The sequence below is a fragment of the Cydia strobilella genome, chromosome 16, assembly GCF_947568885.1.
Source record: "Cydia strobilella chromosome 16, ilCydStro3.1, whole genome shotgun sequence".
Taxonomy (NCBI): Eukaryota; Metazoa; Arthropoda; class Insecta; order Lepidoptera; family Tortricidae; genus Cydia; species Cydia strobilella.
The window spans coordinates 8,668,015-8,690,944 of NC_086056.1; the positions used below are offsets into that span (position 1 = coordinate 8,668,015).

At 37.1% G+C, this 22,930-nt stretch overlaps 2 protein-coding genes across 2 annotated transcripts in view; both read left to right on the plus strand.

Moving 5' to 3' along the window:
* The first annotated feature begins 860 nt into the window (after positions 1-860).
* Positions 861-6,052, plus strand: LOC134748429 (uncharacterized). Its single transcript, XM_063683213.1, has 3 exons — positions 861-1,087; positions 3,815-3,898; positions 5,721-6,052. The coding sequence occupies exons 1-3, from the start codon at positions 961-963 to the stop codon at positions 6,008-6,010; spliced, it is 501 nt and encodes a 166-aa protein (XP_063539283.1). The 5' UTR covers positions 861-960; the 3' UTR covers positions 6,011-6,052.
* Positions 6,053-6,727: 675 nt separating this feature from the next.
* Positions 6,728-22,930, plus strand: part of LOC134748456 (autophagy-related protein 2 homolog A) — a 38,422-nt gene continuing 22,219 nt past the window's right edge. Inside the window, exons 1-15 of the mRNA XM_063683253.1 lie at positions 6,728-7,055; positions 7,670-7,838; positions 8,660-8,800; positions 15,772-15,874; positions 16,929-17,516; positions 17,864-18,018; positions 18,599-18,754; positions 18,893-18,978; positions 19,192-19,346; positions 19,715-19,890; positions 20,561-20,678; positions 20,939-21,103; positions 21,419-21,593; positions 22,282-22,382; positions 22,469-22,674. Of these exons, the coding sequence (XP_063539323.1) occupies positions 6,888-7,055; positions 7,670-7,838; positions 8,660-8,800; positions 15,772-15,874; positions 16,929-17,516; positions 17,864-18,018; positions 18,599-18,754; positions 18,893-18,978; positions 19,192-19,346; positions 19,715-19,890; positions 20,561-20,678; positions 20,939-21,103; positions 21,419-21,593; positions 22,282-22,382; positions 22,469-22,674 (2,662 nt within the window). The 5' untranslated portion in view covers positions 6,728-6,887. The remainder of the gene's footprint in view (positions 7,056-7,669; positions 7,839-8,659; positions 8,801-15,771; positions 15,875-16,928; positions 17,517-17,863; positions 18,019-18,598; positions 18,755-18,892; positions 18,979-19,191; positions 19,347-19,714; positions 19,891-20,560; positions 20,679-20,938; positions 21,104-21,418; positions 21,594-22,281; positions 22,383-22,468; positions 22,675-22,930) is intronic.

Sequence of the window (22,930 nt, forward strand, 5' to 3'; positions counted from 1 at the left end):
TTTATCTCGCCTCGCCCTTATTTCGCTTGCATCAGAAATTGAAGGGAATCCAAAATCCAAAACAAATTTATTCCACAGCTATTCAATCGAGCAATCATGAAGAATGTTTTGGCAGCATATTAACCTTTTGTTTCTTTAAATCGTACCAAGGAGAGTGAAAATAGTCTCAAATTAAGCTTGATAGGCTTGTCCGAAATGTATTTGCTAGACGATATTGAAAGCAACATAAAGTCCCTAAAAAAACAAACAAACCTTCTTATATCAGATATGGCTTAAAAATAGTAACACAAAATAATACACATATCAACAGTTAGACCAGGTTTTATCTGTATTTATATTAAACGATACAGTATACAGTCCTTAGCCTAAACAAAGACAACTAATAAACTGTCCTATACTATCTATTGTTTCAGCTTAGAATAAATTTAAAAGTGGAAAAATTACTGCCTTGGGTGAGACTTGAACTCACGGCCTCTGGATCGATACTCCAGCGCTCTGCCAACTGAGCCACCAAGACCTTATCCATAGTCAGCAAATCTTCCCACTATATGGGTCTAGGGGACCCTAGCGACATCTACCGTAAGAGCGTAATTTTTCCACTTTTAAATTTATTATAAGCTTAATAGCATCGATCGCAGACGTTTCTGCTTGTTAAAAATTAATTTATGTATTGTTTGTCTCATTACCTGCTTTTACCCTTTTCATTATTATGTAGAATCCTAAATGCATCGTAATTGGTTGTCTCTATGGGAGGCGGAGTTTAGCTAATTAGCTAATGGAGGTAATTTTTTTCTGAACTGAACTGGTTCACCGCCAATGTCCCCGATAGTATAAGTATAGAACGAGTAACTATGGCGGTATGTGGCCGACGAAGCGATGCGTTGGGTTTGCGAATACTAGCTCTCCTTGATCACGTTATGCATTCGACGGTGTGCATTATACTAACTTATACGTGTTAAAATGGTACATAGAACCATTGTATTATTAGTTTTAGTTACTATCACGTGGCAGATTAATTTTGATAAAACAATCATAGCCGTGCATTTTCCTCATTATAAAATTCTGCTGTCCTTGGGAGATTGCAAAAGTAAGTATTACATTGTATAGGTATCAGTAAACGAAACTAACTCAGTACTCTCAGTAGGTAATACATAAAATACATTACATAATAATAATGTACAATACTTAATCCAACCAATCGTGTCGCTGGAGAAGTGCTAATAAGACAATTAAATTACTATTCGGTTTGAAGATTAATGCCCAGAAGTCGCAGGCAATTGTCATTGGTGGCCCTTACTATGTAGCTAAGCTCTCAGACATGGTGATACCTGACATTTTTTTTTGATGGGACTAAAATCCCCTTTTCCTCTACTGTCCGAAATTTGGGTGTCATCATGGACCAGACGCTTTCCTGGGAACCCCACGTGGCTGAGGTGAGTAAAAAAATTTTTGGTTCCCTACACTCTCTTCGACGACTTCAGAATTTCCTCCCTCTTCGTACCAAACTGACTCTTGCCCGCTCTCTCTTGCTCCCTCTACTAGACTATGGTGACATTGCGTTCTTGGATCTTAATGAGGAATTGCTGAATAAACTTGAGCGCTTACAAAATGTCTGTATCAGGTATGTGTATGGCCTCCGTAAATACGACCACATTTCTAATTTTCGTAAGCAGCTCGGGTGGTTACCGATCCGCCAGCGCAGGGATGTGCATGTTCTGTCGTTGCTTTTCAACATACTCTTCAACCCCTGTTCCCCATCTTACCTAACCGAGAGATTTAACTATCTGGCTGAAGGAAGTGATCACCGCTTACGTTCTAGTGCTAATCTTACGCTTGCTATCCCTTCGAATAAGTCTCGAACGTACGCAAATTCATTCACAGTGCGCGCGGTGAAGTTGTGGAACGAGTTGCCCCTGTCGCTCAAACGGTCCCGGTCTGTAGCATCACTCAAAGTTAATCTGAAAAAGCTTTGGCTTTCCCACGAACTGTGATTTGGTTGAGTGCTAATATATATATATATATTATTTATATATTATATATATATATATATATATATATATATATATATATATATATATATATTTATTTAATATTTATTTAGTACTATATATTTATGTATGCTAGTACATATTTATTTTATTGCATAATGCAATTGATGTATTTTAGTTATTCGTAGACGTTAATATTGTAGTTTTCCTTCTTAAATATTATTGTACGTTCTGTAAGTTTGTCTATCTATCTAATTCGAATTTTCCACTCATTTACTCTAAGGTTAGCTGGAAGAAATCCCTTATAGGGATAAGCTCGCCTTTGTACCTAAATTTATATGAATTTCATGTTATCAATTTTTGTTTTGTACAATAAAGTGATTTACTACTACTACTACTACTACTTACGTACATAATTATGTTTTCCCCTCACTAGCTCGGAAAGTTGTCTTTTATCCTTCAAAACAAGCGGGGAAAAACACGTTTTATCCACTAGTGGGGAAAGTAATTTGACCTTGGATGGAGCGTGTTTAAGTAGCTTGACAGATAACAAAACGTAAAACGCTCATGATAATGGTTCGTTCGATATTAATTATCATTAAATAAATGGTTTGAGAATCTAATAAAAAATACCAAATTTAGCTTTATTTAATGATTTTAAGTCATAAACCTTAAAATTCCATAAGAAACGTTTGTTTTTTATAATATAACTGAACGCACAAGTTGAGTCGATGCAATTTCAAAACGCATCGTTGACATTTCGTACGTCAGAAATGTCAACATTTGTCAACAAATTTGTCAACAAATTTTTTACTTAAAAACTTCTCACCGACTCGCGTAAAAATACACAACTTTCAGTTTTCTGTTATAATATCCTAAAAAATGAGTGATTCCAGTGGTGAAGATGATCTAACGCCTGTGGATGTTGCACTTTCCTCGCTATAGTGAGGTGAAAAGTTTTGTGTTACACACGGGTGCAAATGTATTTTACTTCTCGTGTGTTGAAACACTCGCTACACTCAGGATTCTATTTTAGAACCACTCGCTTCGCTCGTGGTTCAACTATAGAATCCTTTCGCTTGCTCTTGTTGCAATTCTACACTCGCGGGTAAAATACAACTTTGCACCCTTGTATAACAAATAACTATTCTTGCGCTAGTATTAGGCCGCTGTCCAATGTGAATCCAGTTTTCTGTAGTATGCGTGCAGTATCCCGCAAACAGAATGCTCGTGTGAACGTTACGTTACACTTTCCTCACTCCAGGGAGTGAAACAAAGTAGCTTTTTAATGTAGTGAAGTCCATGAACTGCCACTTTATACTTTTATTACAATTTTTTGTTCTGTATTATTCTGTGTAATTCGAAATACATTTTAACCTTTAATATGTTCTAACTACTGAGGTGAAAAATTGTGTGTGCAACACGAAAGTAAAGTTATTTTACATCTCGTCTTTTAGAGTCCCTCGCTACGCTCAAGATCCTAACTTAGAATCAATTATAGAATCTTTCGCTTTCTCGGGACTCAAAATAAACACTCGCAAGAAAAACCGACTTTACTCTCTTGTTGCACAAATAACTATATCGTTAGAGCTTTGTGGCTCTTGCCCACCTCTTGCCCACTGACGTCCAGTTTTCTGCAGGATTCCGTTTTAGTAGTATACCTGCTAATATAGTAACGTTCACACGAGCATTCTGTTTGCGGGATACTGCACGCATATATACCACAGAAAACTGGATCCCTTATATTGTTAAATTTTAATAATCACAATTAATTTATCAGTGGCGCTAGTGAGCACGTTGATGGACTTACTCTTTTTGTTAAATAGATCGAGTACTTTATTCGGAACAACAAATCTGGGCCACTGTCAAATTGAACAGAGTTTTGGATATATACTACAAAAGTAACGACAGTAAGTAAAATTTAATTATTAATTAAGTAGGTATGATACTATAAACAAATATTATTAGTGAATGAGTAGACTGTAGGTAAGTACCCCATTAAGAAAGAAATATCGTAGATATGTATAACTCGAGGACACCCACTTTGTCAATACCTAGTTTTCTACAATTCTTCATTTTATTTAATATGACTTGCCAGACTATCGGCCAGATCTATAGGTATATTTTTAAATAACAATTCATTCCTTTATTCAGGTAAACAGTATCTAAAATTATACAGACATAAAAATACAATCACTAAAAATCCTAAGAACTAAGAAATGTAGGTACTATTAATAAAACTAAAACTAAACTAATCTTTAAAAACTAATCGAATAACCCACCCCGCATCGTTCCCGGCGAAAAGGTGCCCATCACGCTAACCGCGTTTCCGCGTTGAACCGCGATGGACAACATCTGCGCCAGGAACGACCCGGGGCGGGGGTCAAGACCCCTCTCCTGCAAGCGACGCCCCAGCTCTCGAGAATTTTTTTCGCTTACGCGTTACCAGCACCCAGACGTCTCCACGGCAAGGGGAACGAACAAGAAGTTTGATAGCCCGACAGCATGGGTACGGTGACAAACGTCATCTCATCACTATTTTGCGCCTAAAGATTTTTTTATTCAAGGGAAAGTACTGTCCAAAAAATCCAAAAAGTAGAAACTGTAATAAAAGAAAGCAAATTTAAAAAAAACTGTCGCGTAGTGTGGTCGTCCCATTTTTTTTTAATTTCACGCCTTTTTGTACTGACATAGTGAGTTTGCCAGAGTATACTTAGGTACGATATAGTCCGACAAGAAATTGTAGAAAATTATTAAGGGCGCCACTTCCTACGTATAGTTGGTCAAGAAAATCTTGTCAGTAGAAAAAGGCGGCATAAAAATGTAGGCGCGAAGGGATATCGTCCCATAGAAAACTTGAATTTCGCGCCTTTTTCTACTGACAAGATTTGCTTGACCAACTACAACTGACATATTTTTGACGTATAATGTTTACACATGGCAACAATTTAGTATGGAATTTTTTTAGTTCCATTTTATTTAATTTCTATACAGTTGGTCAAGTAAATCTTGTCAGTAGAAAAAGGCGCGCAATTCAAATTTTCTATGGGACGATATCCCTTCGCGCCTAAATTTTACCTACCGACAAGATCTGCTTGACCAACTATAAGAGTCAAGAGTCAAGTCAAAATAATCTTTATTCAAATAGGCCTAGCAACAAGTACTTTTAAATTGTCAATTCAGAGCAATTTATTGATGCAGTTATTATTGTTCTTAAAAACATTGAATTATTATAGATATGTCAAACTTAATAATAAGGATTTCACAAAAGGATCGTCAAACCAAAATTGTATAAAAAAATACTTGTCTAGAAACTTTCTAGAATAAAAATCTAAATGTCAAAAAAATACGGATTACCAAATATAGGTATTCATTGAATTATCAATTTCATCGTTATTAACATTATAATAAATAATTAATTATTTTCAATCACAATCCTACTGTGTTACAACATTCATGTAGTCTTGTGTGCTATAATAGGCTTTAGAGATAAGCTTACGTTTTACATAATTTGATGATAATATTTGGAAGTTTATTATAAAATTTTACACAATTACCCATGAATGATTTTTTAATTGCAACTATTTTAATTATTATGTCGCACTATACTCTGGGACAGCCGCACAGCCAATTTGAATTTCGCGCCTTTTTCTACTGACAAGATTTGCTTGACCAACTATATCTATACAAATAAAGATCTCTATCTTAATATCGAGGTTTCTTATGTTTCAGGTTCTCTGGTTTCCAGAGTAGAAATACGTTTAATAGTCAACAATACTGAATGTTTAGCTGAAGCCTACAATGATGTAGGATCAGAAGAATTTAGCGCTAATATTTTATTTCCAATACATGGCAGTGCAACGTTTTATAATCTGGAAATTTTTACGTGCACTTCAATACAAAAATATAAAGACGTTAATGACGAAGGGCTGGATACACTGGAAGATATAGAAAGCTTATCGAAAATGCCGTTCTACGTCAAGAAAAAGCCGGAGGCTCTGTCGCGAAAAAAGAAAATATGAATTTCGTTATCTGCCTCTCTATCGGTCTTCTGGATTCGTGCAATGGAGAGGCAGATAGCGAAATTTCGATTTTCGCTTTTCGTTGTAAACCCTCTGCATGGACTTGATTTTCAGTAATTTCGGTGTTCTAAGTTCGAGTCAAGGTTCATATTATTGATGGTATAGAAAGGATCGCAATCTCTTATATCAGAATTGTTGCAAAAGTGACCGCTTTCAACATGGAGACTGTATAAAGGAGCCAAATCTCTATGTATGAAAAGTGTCCATCAAAAAACCGAAATACTACCAAAAACAACCTACGTAATTTGGTCGGGTTATTTGTTGCCTTATATGGTTCATGTTATACTCATGTCCCAGAGCCTAACTAGCGCCACCGGAGAGATTAGGAACTATTATTTAAAGCTTAACGCGGTCACTTTTACAACAATTCTGTCATAAGAGATTGCGATCTTTTCTATACCATCCATAGTATAACAAAATAATAAAAAAAGCAATTTTTTTTTTCCTGTTTAAACTTACGTTTTATTCAATGCCTCAAACGGTAGAATAAAAAATTGTCGTGTCAATTTGTCAAAACCCAAAAAAATACATTTTATAGTTTAGTGAGTTTAGTCGTATTTAGTGGTGTTTTATTGTTCATAATTTTACGCGCTAATTAGTTTATATTCAGTAATCATAAAAGTAGAATGCAACGGCGTAAAAGATAGTTATTTTATTCATTGTTAAACGAGGTTAAACGCATATTACAAGAGTGAATCGGAACGTTATGTTTATTTACGTTCTCAAGACAATCACACGCAAAATCACAATAGTCATTACGCACAGAAGTTCATTGAGCGAAAATTTGTAGTCTGATGTACATACCGATGCCCTAAAGATGCGGTGGTATCTGCCGGGGACTGAGAGCATAAAAAAGAGGGCCTGCAGATATCTGCTCCAGCGGTATTTAGGCAATTATCTGGAAGAAAAACTAACTCTTGATCAGCTGAGTGTCGATCTATACAATGGTACAGGAACCGTGTGCGACGTTAGCCTTGACTGCGAGGTAAATATTTCCTTTATCTCAAACTAAATTTATTTTTAACCCCGTTTTTTAAACTACTCCAAATCTATTTTTATATTACTAGCCCGTAATATATTGGTGCGCAATAAGCTAAATCAACACGTGCTCGAATTTCAACAAAGAACTAGCACTGATTTGAGGAAATAAAAAAATAACATGCTCTAAAATTGCTTTGTTCCATAAATGTTGATAGTACACATTTTTATAATCATAATTGACATTTATATAAGATTTTTTTTCCAGTTATCACAAACCTTGAGATTATTTATTAAATCTATGATTGTTATGTCTGTATGCTGATATCACACATCTTAGGTACTTGTAAAATATATGATAGCTATTTTATCTGGTACAGGAGTATCTCAATGATGATAGTGGCACATTTAATACAAACGATTGAAATTAATACATGATGTTGACAGTCTTTCACAGTTAATTCAAGTTATTCAAAGAGCAATTTTGTTTAATTAAATCATAAATTATTTACTGTCATGAGATATAGGGTGTCATACCTTAGGTGTAGGTGGGGTATTAAAAACTTAAACCAAGCTGTAACTATTATTCTCACATTCATATATATTATTTAAACAATGTAGGCAATCAATGAGCTGGGGGACTCACAAAATTGGCCACTTGAAATTGTTGATGGACAGATGCAAAAGATCACCGTGACAATTCCATGGTCCACTTTACTCACCGATGACTCCATTGTTGAGGTCAATGGCTTGTCGCTCACAGTCCAACCCAAAGTGCCGACGGAGCCAGGTATTGTATAATTCATTTTAATAAAATTTTTAGATACCTAAATAAAGACTCAAGCACCTTAATAAATAGAGTACCGTACATATATGTATCTTTTTTTTTATCTTATTTATTTTATAAGCCATACATATATGTATATCTTAAAGCCCCTTAAATTATTTATCATTCAACTAGTCTAAAAACTAGTAGTAGTTTATATTACTGAGTTTTTAGTAAGTGTCATTCTATCCCAATTTCATCTACTAGGTTTGTCAAAAATACAAGATGATACATACATTACATACTCAAATTATCTGTTAATTTTATCTATGATAGGCTAATAGGCTATTAATGATGATAGTTACACAGGGTTTTATTCCTGCTTGTTAAACACAATATTGTTATCCTGTAATCTTATATATTCAAGAGTTTATACTTAAGAAGAATAAGAATTTACTAGAAACTTTATTTGCATAGAATAAGTACATATTTTGTATCCACATGTGTAATTCTGACAATTTATTGCTTTAAATAATTTTACGGTTTAGACTCACTTGTTTTAATCACTCGCTAGACATGTTTCTGTTAGTGCTTGAGAAAGAAGACCTAGGCTCTCCGAAACATGTCACGCGAGTAAACAAGTGAGTCTTAACCATAAAATTATTTGATGTTAGTATGTCTTACAACAGTTTAAATTCGATTAATTTGTTGCTTGTATAATAATACTAGCATGCAAAATTTGACACAATTTTCATTTTGGCATTGTAAGGAGTCATGAGACTTAATGTTAATTGTAATTTGATCTAATCTGCATTTTCTTTATTAACTGAACCTGGTGCTCATAGCATCGACAATGCTGGAGTCCATGTGGTCCTCCATGTCCTCATCCATGCAGCTGGCTGAAGAATGTCTCCGGAAAGAGGCCGCTCCCACGGAAACCAACCCTGTTGAGGGAATAGAGATGTTCGCTCATGCCATAGATTCAAGTAAGTACATTAGACCTAATTTTACTTTCATAGTTTAAGTTATCAGATGTATATTTAATTACCATGAGTTGCTTTTAGTCCTTGCTGGTTTTCTTTCAATTTTGCATAATTTTTGACACCCTTATGCCTTATAAAGAGTTGAGAGAGAATCAAGTGTTTGGCCTAGCTTAAGGGCTTATTACACTTTGCTAAATTTAGTGACTAACAAGAGGGACGCCGCTATACGTGAGACGCGATAAGAGATACATCCTATCGTTTCTCACGTATAGCGTCGTCTCTCTTGTTAGTCACTAAATTAGGATAGTTTAATAAGCTTTTTAACCGTGACATATTGCTAATGGAGTTTCTTAACAATGAGGAAAAAATCGTTATTATGAAAAAGGGGATTGAGTTTTTTGCTCCTTATACATTTATGTTGCCAGGACATTTGTGTCGTTTTCAAGCAAAAGGTACCACATTGTTGCTTACAATGAGGACGAAATTTGCTTGCATCTTTATATGAATAACAAGCGATAATGTGGTACCTTTTGCTTGAAAACGACACATTTAAACTAACATTTGTTTACAATAATGTAATAACACTAGACACACACATTTTACACAAATAGGGAGGTAACTTTTCGGTTTCAACCTTATAAAATGTATGATTTCCGACGAGTGTATAAAGGAATACGAGTCTAAAATCATCTTTACAGTACATATGGTGCTACTTTCTCGCACTAGTGCGTGAAAGATCAATTTTCGTGCATATGTCGAAAGTTTAAAGGGCCATATGTACAGTACATATGGTGCTACTTTCTCGCACTAGTGCGTGAAAGATCAATTTTCGTGCATATGTCGAAAGTTTAAAGGGCCATATGTACTGTAAAACGTTGTACGATACACGTGCGAATAGGTAATTCGCAACTCGTGCCGATTTAAAACACTCCCTGCGGTCGTGTTTTAATTTATCGCCACTCGTTTCGAATTTCCTCTTTTCCGCACTTGTATCGTAAATAACTATTACGCACGTGTATCATACAATGTTTTACTATGCATTGTACGAGTAAATAAAAAAACATATCATGGCAAATAAGTTTAACTAGAGACCTGTTGCGGCGTCAAAACGCCGCTAGAGTATGGTTCTAAAAGTTCGGTTGCCTGTCCACTGAAGCGGAGCGGTAAGCGGGGAAAATATCCAGCAATAGAATTTCATTAAAATTTCAGAGCGGAGATTTTATGCCATTCAGTCGGTGGATTTTTTCCTCGCTCATCGCTCCGCCACCTCGCTCCGCTTCTGTGGACAGGAAGCCTAAGACTGAACGCTTAATGAAATCAGGAAATGTGACGTCTTCAGATGAATCACTGGCTGTCACTATCTATTTGATGCTGACTATACCCACAGAATATGAAATCTTACACATAATTATTTCTTATAAAATGGCGACACGTTTGTATAATTTTAGCGTATTATATTTCGGTCGCGTAGCACCTACCAGCATGTTTTGTGATCGTTAGTTTTGATGCAAAAAAGACATAATTATTGTCTATCTTTTCGCATCTTTCTAAACTAAAAATCATGATACGCGACCGCGATATGATACGGTAAATCAAGATTTCGTGGATAGGATTCCTTCTTGTCATTTGGCTCTCATGCTTAAAATTTCATAGGGCTAGAGTATAATTTATATTTAATTCTCTTTTTCCTATTATTCATGAGACTGAAGTTTACAAACATTTTACAAACATTCCGTGACATTCCGTGTCTGGACTATACCGCGAAAATCGAAGTTAAAATTGCGGGCATCTTTCTCTGTCACTCTAATTACGCCTTCATTGGAGTAAAAGAGAAAGATCCCCGCAATTTGCGAATTTCGGTTTTCGCGGTAGACCCTCTGACCTAATAATAGACATAGTATATATACACGTAGTTATAGACATGAAACCGAGCGACCAGGGTATGGATGGTATAGAAAGGAGAAGCAGAATTGTTGCAAAAGTGACCGCTTTCAGCTTTAAATAATAGTTCCTAATCTCTCCGGTGGCGCTAGTTAGGCTCTGGGACATGTGTATAACATGAACCATATAAGGCAACAAATAGCCCGACCAAATTACGTAGGTTGTTTTTAGTAGTATTTCGGTGTATGGTGGCGCCGCCTAATTACTGTTTTTTGATGGACACTTTTCGTACATTGAGATTTGGCTCCTTTATATAGTCTCCATGAACCAGGGTTAAGAGAAAGACATATTCATGTATTGACAGTTTCATGTATGGCAGCATAATCCTTTTTAGGATTCCGTACCCAAAGGGTAAAATCGGGACCCTATTACTAAGACTCCGCTGTCCGTCTGTCTGTCACCAGGCTGTATCTCACGAACCGTGATAGCTAGACAGTTGAAATTTTCACAGATGATGTATTTATGTTGCCGCTACAACAACAAATACTAAAAAGTACGGAACCCTCGGTGGGCGAGTCCGACTCGCAATTGGCCGGTTTTTTCTCTTTCACTTATAAATTTCGGTATTTCGCCATCGCCTCCATTTCATTCGGCATTTTTTCATGGTCGGGTTATGCCATCATAGCAAACCCGACCATGAAAAACTGCCCGGTCGGTGATAAAAATAAAGCATGGCACTATTTTCTCTTTCCTCTTACAGGAATCGCAATAAGACTATCTTTCTCTATCAAAGAGTGTCAGGCCCTTGAACCTAATTTAGTTTTTTTTAAATTTACTTTTTTGAAAGTCTGTACAACGACTGGACCGCGACCTTGGTACCGTCAAAATATCTCTTTCTCGCTCTCGGCGTACGGCCCCCACCTTAAGCGCCTAACACATTACCGCACCGCACCGGTCATTGTGCGATGCACCTATAAGTAAGAGCGAGAAAAAGATATTGCTTTCTCGCTCTTACTTACCCATAAAGTAAGTCACACAATGACCTTGGTGCGGTGCGGTAATGTGTTAGCCGCTTTATAGCCGTATTTAATAGACTATCGTAAAAGCCGTTAGAGACTACCACACCTCACCGCGACCTTGGTGCGACACGTATCGATAGTACGCAAGGTGGTCACCGTACGTACGTTAAGGACGCAGCTTTAAGTTAGAGCGAGAAAGGAATATTATAGCCGTATTTAACAGACTATCGTAAAAGCCGTTAGAGACTACCACACCTCACCGCGGCCTTGGTGCGGTGCGGCGCACGTATCGATAGTGTGCAAGGTTGTCACTGTACATACGTTAAGGACGCAGCTATAAGTTAGACCGAGTAAGAGATTTTGACCGCACCAATACGGCTTTTCGAGATATTCTCTTTCTCGCGGTGCGGTGCGGTAGTCTGTTACGATTTTACATACGATCGCACATACGCCGCACCGCACCAAGGGCGCGGACCGATGCAGAAAATGGGGTTGGCCGGTCGACATAATTAGCAGAGGGCGCCAGCATAGCTTGCCCTGTCAATCCCTACAATTGAGTCAAATTTTTGTTTTTTTAATTTGCTGGATGCCAGCCCTTTAAGCCAAATCTCATAGAAAAAGGGGCAAGCTATAATGGCGCCATCTCTGCAAACCTTTGACAGTTGCCAACCCCATTGGCTGACCGTTTACCTTAAAGATCCGATATCATTTAACATCCTCATAAGAACAAACCTCGCCATACGTGCTTTTTGAAGTAAATATAGATGCTTTTCCCCACCGTTTTGTATGGTTTATGGTGGGCTGGTGGGCTATAAATTCTGTCCCTCACGGGCGCACGCGGTAAGCCACTTCTATAGGATCCTACCTTCTATGTGCCAAAGCAACAATAAAATAATTTTTAAGAAAAAAAAAACCGACTTCAATGGGGGATGCCGCTGAAAGCATTTTTAGATTCCAGACAATGAAATGAAAAAGACAGCATCTTTTGCCTAATTATGTAGAAAAGGAGGTAAACCGACCCACTTTTCTAGTAGCATTTCGTTTTTGTAAGGGTCGCAGCTCAAACCTAACCTAACCTACTTTTCTGATAGCAGTTCTGTTCTGTGAGAATCGCAGTTCAAAAGCTACCCACCACCCACCTAACCCACTTTTCTAGTAGCATTTCCGGGTCCGGGTCTGGGTCCGGATCCGAGTCCGGGTCCGTGTCCGGCTGTCCGGGTCCAGGTTTGGGTCAGTTCGGTCCGGGTCCGGGTCCAAGTTGGGGTCCATGTTCAGACCCGGGTCCGGGTCCGAGTCCGGATCCAAGTTTGGGTTTGGGTCCATAAGGAAGAGAACAAATCGCCAAACGTGAACTGTGTGTCATTGAAGAGTTCCATCATCAGCAGTTCCACTTCATCAAATGTCACTTTTTTAAATGTAAATGCTGAATTTGTTGATGAAAATACAAAAATCACTATATTCACATTTGAGGAGTTCCCTCGGTTTCTCGTGGGTTTCATCATCAGAACTCGAGCTTGACAAAAATATGTCTTAAAAACCTAACTTGCTTAACAAACATAACTAAGAGGACAAATCGCCAAACGTGAACTATGCGTCATTGAAGAGTTCCGTTCTGATCATCATCAGCAGTTTCATTTCATCAAATGTCACTTTTTTAAATGGAAGTGCTGGATTTGTTTATAAAAATACAAAAATCATTATATGTATACCTTTCACATTTGAGGAGTTCCCTCGATTCCTCATGGATCCCATCATCAGAACTCGAGCTTGACAAAAATGTTTCTTGAAAACCTAACTTGCTTAACAAACATAACGAAGAGGACAAATCGCCAAACGTGAACTATGCGTCATTGAAGAGTTCCGTTCTGATCATCATCAGCAGTTCCACTTCATCAAATGTCACTTTTTTAAATGTAAGTGCTTGATTTGTTGATGAAAATACTAAAATCACTATATGTATTATGCCTGTAACATCTGAGGAGTTCCCTCGATTCCTCATGAATCCCATCATCAGAACTGCTTTTTGACAAAAACGGGACCAATCTGTATGTATATACTTACAATTAAAAAAATAATTTTCAAAATCGGTCCAGAAATGACGGAGTTATGGAGTATCAAACATTAAAAAAAAAACACAACCGAATTGAGAACCTCCTCCTTTGAAATCTTGAAGTCGGTTAATAAACATGTGTCATCTTGATGAGTACGATGTGGATGACACATGTCTGACATGTTGTCAAACACAATAATAAAATTTTATGGTGTTTTAATATAATTTTTAGTGTGGTGTATGCATGTTACAGTCTCAAAACAAATATTTGAATGGATTGGATACCTTACATACACATATATAGGTTTGAGTTCAATTCAATCTCAAGTCAGAACAAAGGTCACGTGGTACATTTTTTCAAATTAACTTTTTAGTACTTTTTCGGGAAAAAATAAAAAAACTAAGAGCTTATTGCAAATCTGTAGCATGAGACGAATCAAATGACATATAATTTATTAAAATCGGACCATAACTGTAGATCTGATGGGATAAACAAAAATCGGCCTCGCGTAATATATATATAGATTATTAGAAGGAGTGTTTTAAAACGACACGAGTTGCGAATTACCTATTCGCACGTGTATCGTACAACGTTTTACAGTACATATGGCCCTTTAAACTTTCGACATATGCACGAAAAGTGCTGTTTTCCGCACTAGTGCGAGAAAGTAGCACCATATGTACTGTAAAAAAAAAATTGAAAACAAAAAGCACTAGTGCGGAAAAGTAGTACTTTCCGCATGATATGGCTCCGTAGGAAACGTACTTTTCGAGCACATGCATTATAAAATTTTTTTTATTGCACAGTTGGTTATATCAAGTATTTTCTTCAGATTTTTTGCAATGTATAAATATCACAAGTAAATTATTTGTGTTTACACTGTGTGCACTGTTGATGGTAATTTAATTATTTAAGTGATTTTACTCACAGCACCTACCAACTGAAACAAAACAATAACATGAAAAAGGGGGTCCCATCCAAAGTTCATCTATGTTGCTCAAAAGGGATTAAAGTAGACATTGCCAAAGACTAATTTAAAATACTTGTATGTTGATACATAACATCAGTAATTTTTAGGGTTCCGTAACCAAAGGGTAAAAACGGGACCCTATTACCATAGAGTGACTTATACTAGAGCGGTACTGTCATAGTAAATTTTGTAACCCCAGTAAATTCACTGCCATTTGTCGACACACTTTAAAACTAAAAATGAAGATTTATAAAAATACGATAGAATGTATTTAAATATAGATAAATGATTTTTTTTATTTGCATTAATTATTTTTATGATTTTGACCCATGTTCTTTCACTGATATGCGTTAAAATTGTTAAATAACAAACGAAACCGTCAACGCCATCTATACGACTGTAGGCCAAAACTAGTAGCGCCCTCTGAACGAGAATCAAATTTTCTTGATTTTCGAGGCACGTTTTTTCCTTAGACTGTATCCATCTATTACGGAGTTATATCTATCTTTGCTATTACTAAGACCCCACTGTCCATCTGTCTGTCTGTCTATCCTTCTGTCTGTCACCAGGCTGTCTCTCATGAACCGTGATAGCTAGACAGTTTAAATTCTCACAGATGATGTATTTCTGTTGCTAAATACTATAAACAGAATATAATTAATATTTAAGTCGGGCACCCATACAACCAAAGGTAATTTTAGCCGTTTTTTGCGTAATGGTACGGAACCCTTCGTGCGCAAGTCCGACTCGCACTTAGCCGTTTTTTTTTTAAATAGCATTGCATGATGTATGTTTAATCCCTAGACTTGCAAAATCCCGTATAACCTCTAGCATCCCACGGTTCTAAACTAGTACAGAGTTGCTTTTCAGTTCGTTTGGTTTTTAAACGAAACAAATTTAATTCTAGTTTCTAATACCATTGCTTCAAATTTGACTTCTCTTGTATGGTGGGCCGCTAGAGGATAAGCAATTAATCATGGTACTTTTAGACAGGGTGTTCGGCTGTTTGGCAACATAGAAAAATAGTTTAATTATATATTTTTATTTTTGCAGTTTTGAGTCGGGTAAAAATCCGTTTTGTCAACACGAAGATAAGATTAGAGCATGTTCCCAAGAATGGAAATAAAGGAATTGCCTTAGAAATACACATAGACAAGTGAGTATATTGAATGTGTTGGTTCCTACGATTTGTCATTGATTCATTCATATTCTTTATTGCAAACTTCCTCATATATTTAGGTAGTGACCTTCACGCATATATTTATAACATGCGTGCCTATTAGACTATCAACTGATAACCTTGTAATTTATGTCACTCCAATGATAATATTATGCCGAAATCCGCAATTTTTTAAATATATATAATATAAGCACTTAATCCTTTGACCGCCAAACACGTCCACAGACGCACTGTTACAGTGTAATATCGACCTTCATGCATCCCAATTAGAGATGGCCCGCTCTGGGGTATTTACTCTGTATATACCCAATACTTACCTACCCGCGGGTAAATACGGGATATTTTAGTTTTTCTTCTTAATTTGATGTGTTAAATGGTATGTGAGTATAAAAAAGATTAATTTCAGTAATTTTTTGTAATGTTACATAAAATGTATGATCAAATTAATAACGAAAAGGTTGCTATGAGGTGAAGTTCGATTTCAACACATCAGTCCAATTATGAAAATCGTGTAAAATCATTCCCTGGCTTCCGGAAATGTTTTAAAACGCTTTTAATATACATTAAAAAGATGAAAAAAAAGACTACTGATGAAAGATGATAAAAAAAAATGTAGTATCAGAACTTGGGAAGCTCATAAGTCAAATAGTTTTATGACAAAAATGTATATAACCTGTCTTGTAGGAAATTTTCTCTACTTTAGTTGGTACATACAACACTTCGATATTAATGACAGATTCCAAGAAATATGAAAAGTTAACTACTAATCTATCCGTCCATTTGGGTAGATACGGATAAATACCGGGTGGATGGGTATTTACCTCGGTGGGTAAATACCCGCGACCCATCTCTAATCCCAATAAGGTTTACAATGGCGCGTTATGTATGTCAAGTTTTTAACATGTCTTATTATAATTATATTTAATCATTAAGTAAGCCGCTTGTTTTACCCAATACAAACTAATAATTAGTTATGATAACATTGATTTTTACACCACTTATTTTTTTTTACGACAAAATGAAATTCCAGGATTGACTATTACGACGAAGCAGGAAACGAGCCCACTCCAGAAGTCACTGACCCAGAAAAAACTAAAACCTACATTGTAGCCACATACTCGAACAAAAAGATCAAATTTGAAGGTGTCACTCTATACACGGACGAGTTTCCGTCAAAACTACGGACAATGGCCCGGAGTCTTGTTCTTGAAAAATCAGTCTCATCGCAAGCAGATAAGGCTGAAAATAGCCAAGCAGAAGCTACAGACCCGAACCAAAGCATGATCTCAGATGTTTTCTATGAGACTAGAAGTGTCATATCAACCATAGAATCAGATCCTATCAAAGAACTTATTGAAGAAGTGACATCTCCTCCAGAACTGTCTAGGGAAGCAACACCAGAAGAGAGGGTCAGCCAACCAGAGCCCATACTATTTGCTAAATTGACCGGTCAACAAGAATTGTCTCTCAAAATGAAACATTCGGAGGAAGTTGAAGGGCCCATGGTGGAACTGAAGATGTTATTAGGATCATTTATTGTATTTATATCTCCTAGGCAGTTGCATACATTGATAGAACTAGTCAATGCACTGAATCAACCAGATTTAGAAGATAGAAGGTAATATTCATTTTAACACAAATCGACATGTGCAACAAAAAAATCACAGGATAGTTTCCTATTGGTTTTCTTCCTCACGCACAGCTACGCTACACCATATAGCCCATTGCGTTTCGTTCATGCGTCGCCTTTGTACCTATTAGTCCTATTACCTATTTTTATCGAGGCAAAGAACATTAACACTTCTATGCTGAATTTAATGCCGTATGCTTCAATGTGGACATATAAATGATATCTTAATCTGTAATAAGGGAATTTAGTACAATGAAGTATGTTTTAAGTTTTAATCATTAGCCGTAATTCATTGGCCATCGAATTACAGTAATATATAATTTGTATTATTCCAGTAATGTACCACTTCGTCCAAGCGGCAGTAACTTGCAGTGCAAGCCGATGCGGCCGGCTGACTTCCAATTGATAGAGGCTCAGCTGCTGGGTAACTTTGAGAAGGACAACGCGAAGCCTAGGACTGCCATGTATGGCTGGTCCGGACCTAGCTTCGGTAAGAAAAAATAGTTTAAACATATATTGTTCGTGGTATGAAATGGCAATTTAAACAAATCACTGTTACGGTTAGTGCCGTCTTTATGAGTTCATTAACTACCCATACCTTCAACTGAAGGTAACAATGGCGGGTGATACAATGATTCTAAATTATATGTAGGCAAGCTGATGTATACTACTAAGACTTGTAAACAACAAATCAGTTTAATTATTAAGTCAAATAATTGATGAGGCAGATTTTTTTTCGTCAATAACGTACACGGTACAGGCGCAGTTTCATTGGCCGATAGGGCCTTAATGCGGTGTGCGGGAGATTTCTACAACGCATGCCATTTTGAGTTTCACTAGTCGTTTTACCGCCTTACCGCCTACGGGAAGTCACCGCACGCTGAACATCGACCAATGAAACAGAGCCTTAAGATGCTGAATCTAATCATCTAAAAATAGGCAAGCAGAAGAGATTTAAGTTAACTGGAGGAACGTCCCGCCACTGAAGCGTAGCTACTTTCACAATCAAAATTCGATGACTAAATCACTTTTAAATTTTACCTAATATCTGCTTATCTTGTCCGTTACAGAAGAAAGTGACCCAGGAGGTGATAACTTCCATCCCATGACGTCACCCGGCCAAATGGCTGAGAGTTTCTCGTCTTCAGTAAGCTCGATGAGCGCAAGTATGACGTCCAGCGTTAACATCCCTACGGTGCAGCCACGAATGAAAAGGAATAAAAAAGGTAATTGATCGATTTTGAACTTAAAGGCATTTAGAATAAGATCACCTTATTTGATCCGATTTTTATGACTAGTAAATTGACGAACGTGTGGAATTGGACTTAACGGCTATGTTTAAGGTTTACTTTTGCTTGTTCCAGTGCCGCACATTGATGGCGATCCTACAGCCGAAGTATCTCACATAAGTTTTAGAGTTGCCTCGCTGTCCTGCGTACTTTTACATAAGGTACGTACAGATTACTAAAATATAAACTAGGGACATCACGATATGGTGATTTTCGATATTTGAAAAAACTGTCGTTTTGGGAAAAAAAGTGTATGAACGTCAGAGTAGCGCATTTTTAGTTATTATTATTACTCCTCATGAAAACAAACAACATTTCGAGGAAAGTGTTTGACACTTACATAATAATAAAACAATTGTATTTTTTTTTTTCAGGATATCCTAGTCCCCGCTCCACTAAGCTCCGACTGCATATCAGCAGTCAGTGCTAGCAAAATGCAAGATATATCAAATAAGTTCTTCGAGACGTTACAAGACATCCCCGTTACTAATAAGGCCATTCAAGATGCTGCCGGTAGAAACCATTTGAGGTAAAATTAGTTCTTTTATCGATCTATCAACAAGCAAATGTAGGATAATTTCACGAAAGTGCCACTAACGGAGGCTTTTCTTTTACCTAATGCTTCTGAAAATGCTAGCAACATAATTTTTAGTCTGAGATCAATAGTTATAGGTATTCTCAATATAAGTAAAGGACTAGTGTTCAGAAGCGAGAATAATAAAGGAACCAAAAAGAAATAACACGGAATAAGAGTAAAGTAAAATAATTTTCGAACATACGTAAATACGTATCTAAATCTATGTCGGCTATTTCTCATAAGACAGCCAATGCAAATATTTTTCAAACAATATAACGCAAAACTTTGAAAGCTTACTTGTTAAATGTTTTCCTGTCCAGGCTCATGGCCTCAGAGATGACGTTAGACGGAAGCGAAAAGGTCACGACGCGCGGCAGTCAGACCGTGTGCGAAGCAGCCATACAACAACTACTCATACAGGAATGCTTGTACTACCAATCCGATAGTGGCACTATGGAGTCTGACTGCTTTGACCTGCTGAGGTTCGAAGCGAAAGGTGGGTTAAGTTTTCTAATCAAGCAGCAGGTTCCTTATTTAAAAAAAAATCCGGCCAAGTGCGAGTCGGACTCGCGCACGAAGGGCTCCGTACCATTACGGAAAAAAACAGCAAAAAAATCACGTTTGTTGTATGGGAGCCCCATTTAAATATTTATATTATTCTGTTTTTAGTATTTGTTGTTATAGCGGCAACAGAAATACATTATCTGTGTAAATTTCAACTGTCTAGCTATCACGGTTCATGAGATACAGCCTGGTGACAGACAGACAGACGGACGGACAGCGGAGTCTTAGTAATAGGGTCCCGTTTTTACCCTTTGGGTACGGAACCCTAAAAACTATTAGTGCCTACGCCAATTCTTGAGATTAGTTGCCAAGCTGACCCCAGGCTCCCATGAGCCGTGGCAAAATGCCGGGATAACGCGAGGAAGATGACGAGCACGGTTCTTAATTCAGCCAATGTCTGTTTATTATCATACCCTGTAATTGACTAAACTGAAATTCTCTTTCTGTACTGAACTGAACTGAAGTTTCTTCTCTTTAAAATAATCTTGATAAATAGTACAAAGAAAAGTACTAATCGAGCCATACTTTTAGTCGCAAAACAAATGAGAAATAATCTAAATGTTTGTAAATAACACTTTATATGTGTATGGCGATGAGAGCAGGTGATGAGGAGTCCAAAGCGCCGCCGAGGCCCGACATAAGGATCAACCTCAAACAAACTTCCAAATACATGCGGGTTGCTGGAGAGAAGAAACTCGTCTATCCCACAACGGATGTTGTGTAAGTCCACCATTTCATTTATACTACAATTTAGTTACCGTTTTCAGAGGAAAAGCTCTCGCAAACGTTATGTTTGTAATGGCGTTTATTTCGGACAGTACACTTGCTTGTATAAATAAATTCTTACTTGATATCTGAGAAAATCACTATAAATTATTTAGAGACAGATGGCCAATTTTCCAGATACAGGTGACTGTGGCTACCTCCACGTGAGCCCAATGCGGACTTGGGACTTCACACACAATTTTATTTCATTACAGGATAAAATGTCTTCCATGCTACATAGACGTTGAACTGACAATAATAGAGCGAATGTCCGCTACGTTCTTCAACGGCCCGTCCAGCACAGCCTCGCCACCGCCGAACAACGCACAGAATCAGTTCAACTGCACTCTGCACTGCCCGGACCTTAACGCTACATTAAGGTATGAAGCTACGTAGTAAGAACTAACTTCTACATTATATAATGAACCGAATATAAATCTTCGCACGCACCTTATGTACGGGTCGTATTGTGGCAGTGAGATTCCACACAATTAATACAAACATTCAGGTTCAAATTTTTCTGTTGTTGCCAATACTGCCAATTTAAAGGAATAAGTATTAAACACAACCATAAATTAAGGTTAATTATCCTTAACTTTTGAAAACATACGAGAAAACTTTTGTCTTTTTGCGTGTATATGACCGAAATGGCTAATATTAAACACTATGTTTAACACACTTGGCTGTTCCCTCAGGTTCCCAATAGTGGATCTTCGGCCAGGCATCAGCCGTGAGGTGCGGCGAGTGCGACCCGACTTCCTCGTATTCAAGTTCCAGAAAGTGAACATCAACTCGCAGCAGACACCCAGCTGTCGCCCACAGCCGACCACTGTCACTGTTAAAGCTACGAGTCTAGATTTGTATTATCATGTGAGTATGGGAAAAATATCATCGTATTTATAAACATAATGTACACTTTATAATATCGACTGTACCATATGTTCTAGTGAATAAAGTTTCATTTCATAAGGTACATTGAAGACGTTACGTTCTTACACTATGAGAATAGAATAGAATAGAATAGAAATCATTTATTCAGACAACACATCAATACAACACATATATAGCAAATACAAGACAAAGATAAACGAAACAGTAGAAATAGAGATGTGAAGCCGAAATGGTCTCCACTCGGCAAGCGTGGTCAACGGCGCTGGTTTTCTGTGGGGCCAGCGGAGTGTGCGGGACAGCATAATGCGGGACGGGACACGTTGTGGACGTGACATAATAATATTAAGTACTACTAATATAAATATATACATCGAATTTATATATATATACAAATATACATAACTTAACTGGTGAATAACTAAAGAACAGAACAGAATAGGTAATAATGACGATGACGGGATCCGGATTTTTTTAAATATGAGCTCTCAATGTTAGCGTGAAACGATAATGTCTATTCTCGTAGCGAAAACTTACACCACAGTAGGAATTTATATCATTTGTAGATCAGGTTTTATGGTCAACTAATAGCATCTTCATTTAGATACCAACTTGGCTCATTTGTCGTATAATTGTGATTGGTTTATCATTGTTCATTTTCTTTTTTTAGGAAAACGAAACATCTTCAGGTACTCACATAGCTAAAACTACTATGGATGACGCATTTGCCGGGGATGTCCTAAAAGGTGACATTACAGCACCGTTGCCAATGTAAGTTAATTTTATTATATCTTACATTTCAAGATAGGCGTTTCCGCTTATAAGTTATGGTAAAAAAATAAAAATATTTTTTTCAGGATTACACTAACTTTTAAGCCAAGCAAAACGTCCAAAGGCCCATTCGACTCGCTCCACGAAGAGGCAGCGTTTGAGCCCGTTAGCACCAACCCTATGACCACTTCAATGTACATAATGAACAACTTACACAGCTCCCAGCCTAGCCCCTTTAGTGCCAAGAAAACAGCACACCAAAGCTTTACGAAACACGAGGGCAGTCCGCACGGTAAGTATTACACATTAGTGAAAAAGATAACTCAATTCCTACTGACTTGCCTAGTTAAGGATGAACACCATATGGTGTTCTGACTGTATTATAATTGTAATGAAACGGGTACTGCCAAATTATCTTTGGGTTGCCCAGCGCATATGGTTGTGGTATCTTTCAACCAAGTGGGAAACCAGAATTTTACCAGTCTTATACTTCGTTTTTTTAGCATTAGAAAAAGGTAAACAATCTTAACGTAGATTATTGAAAAACA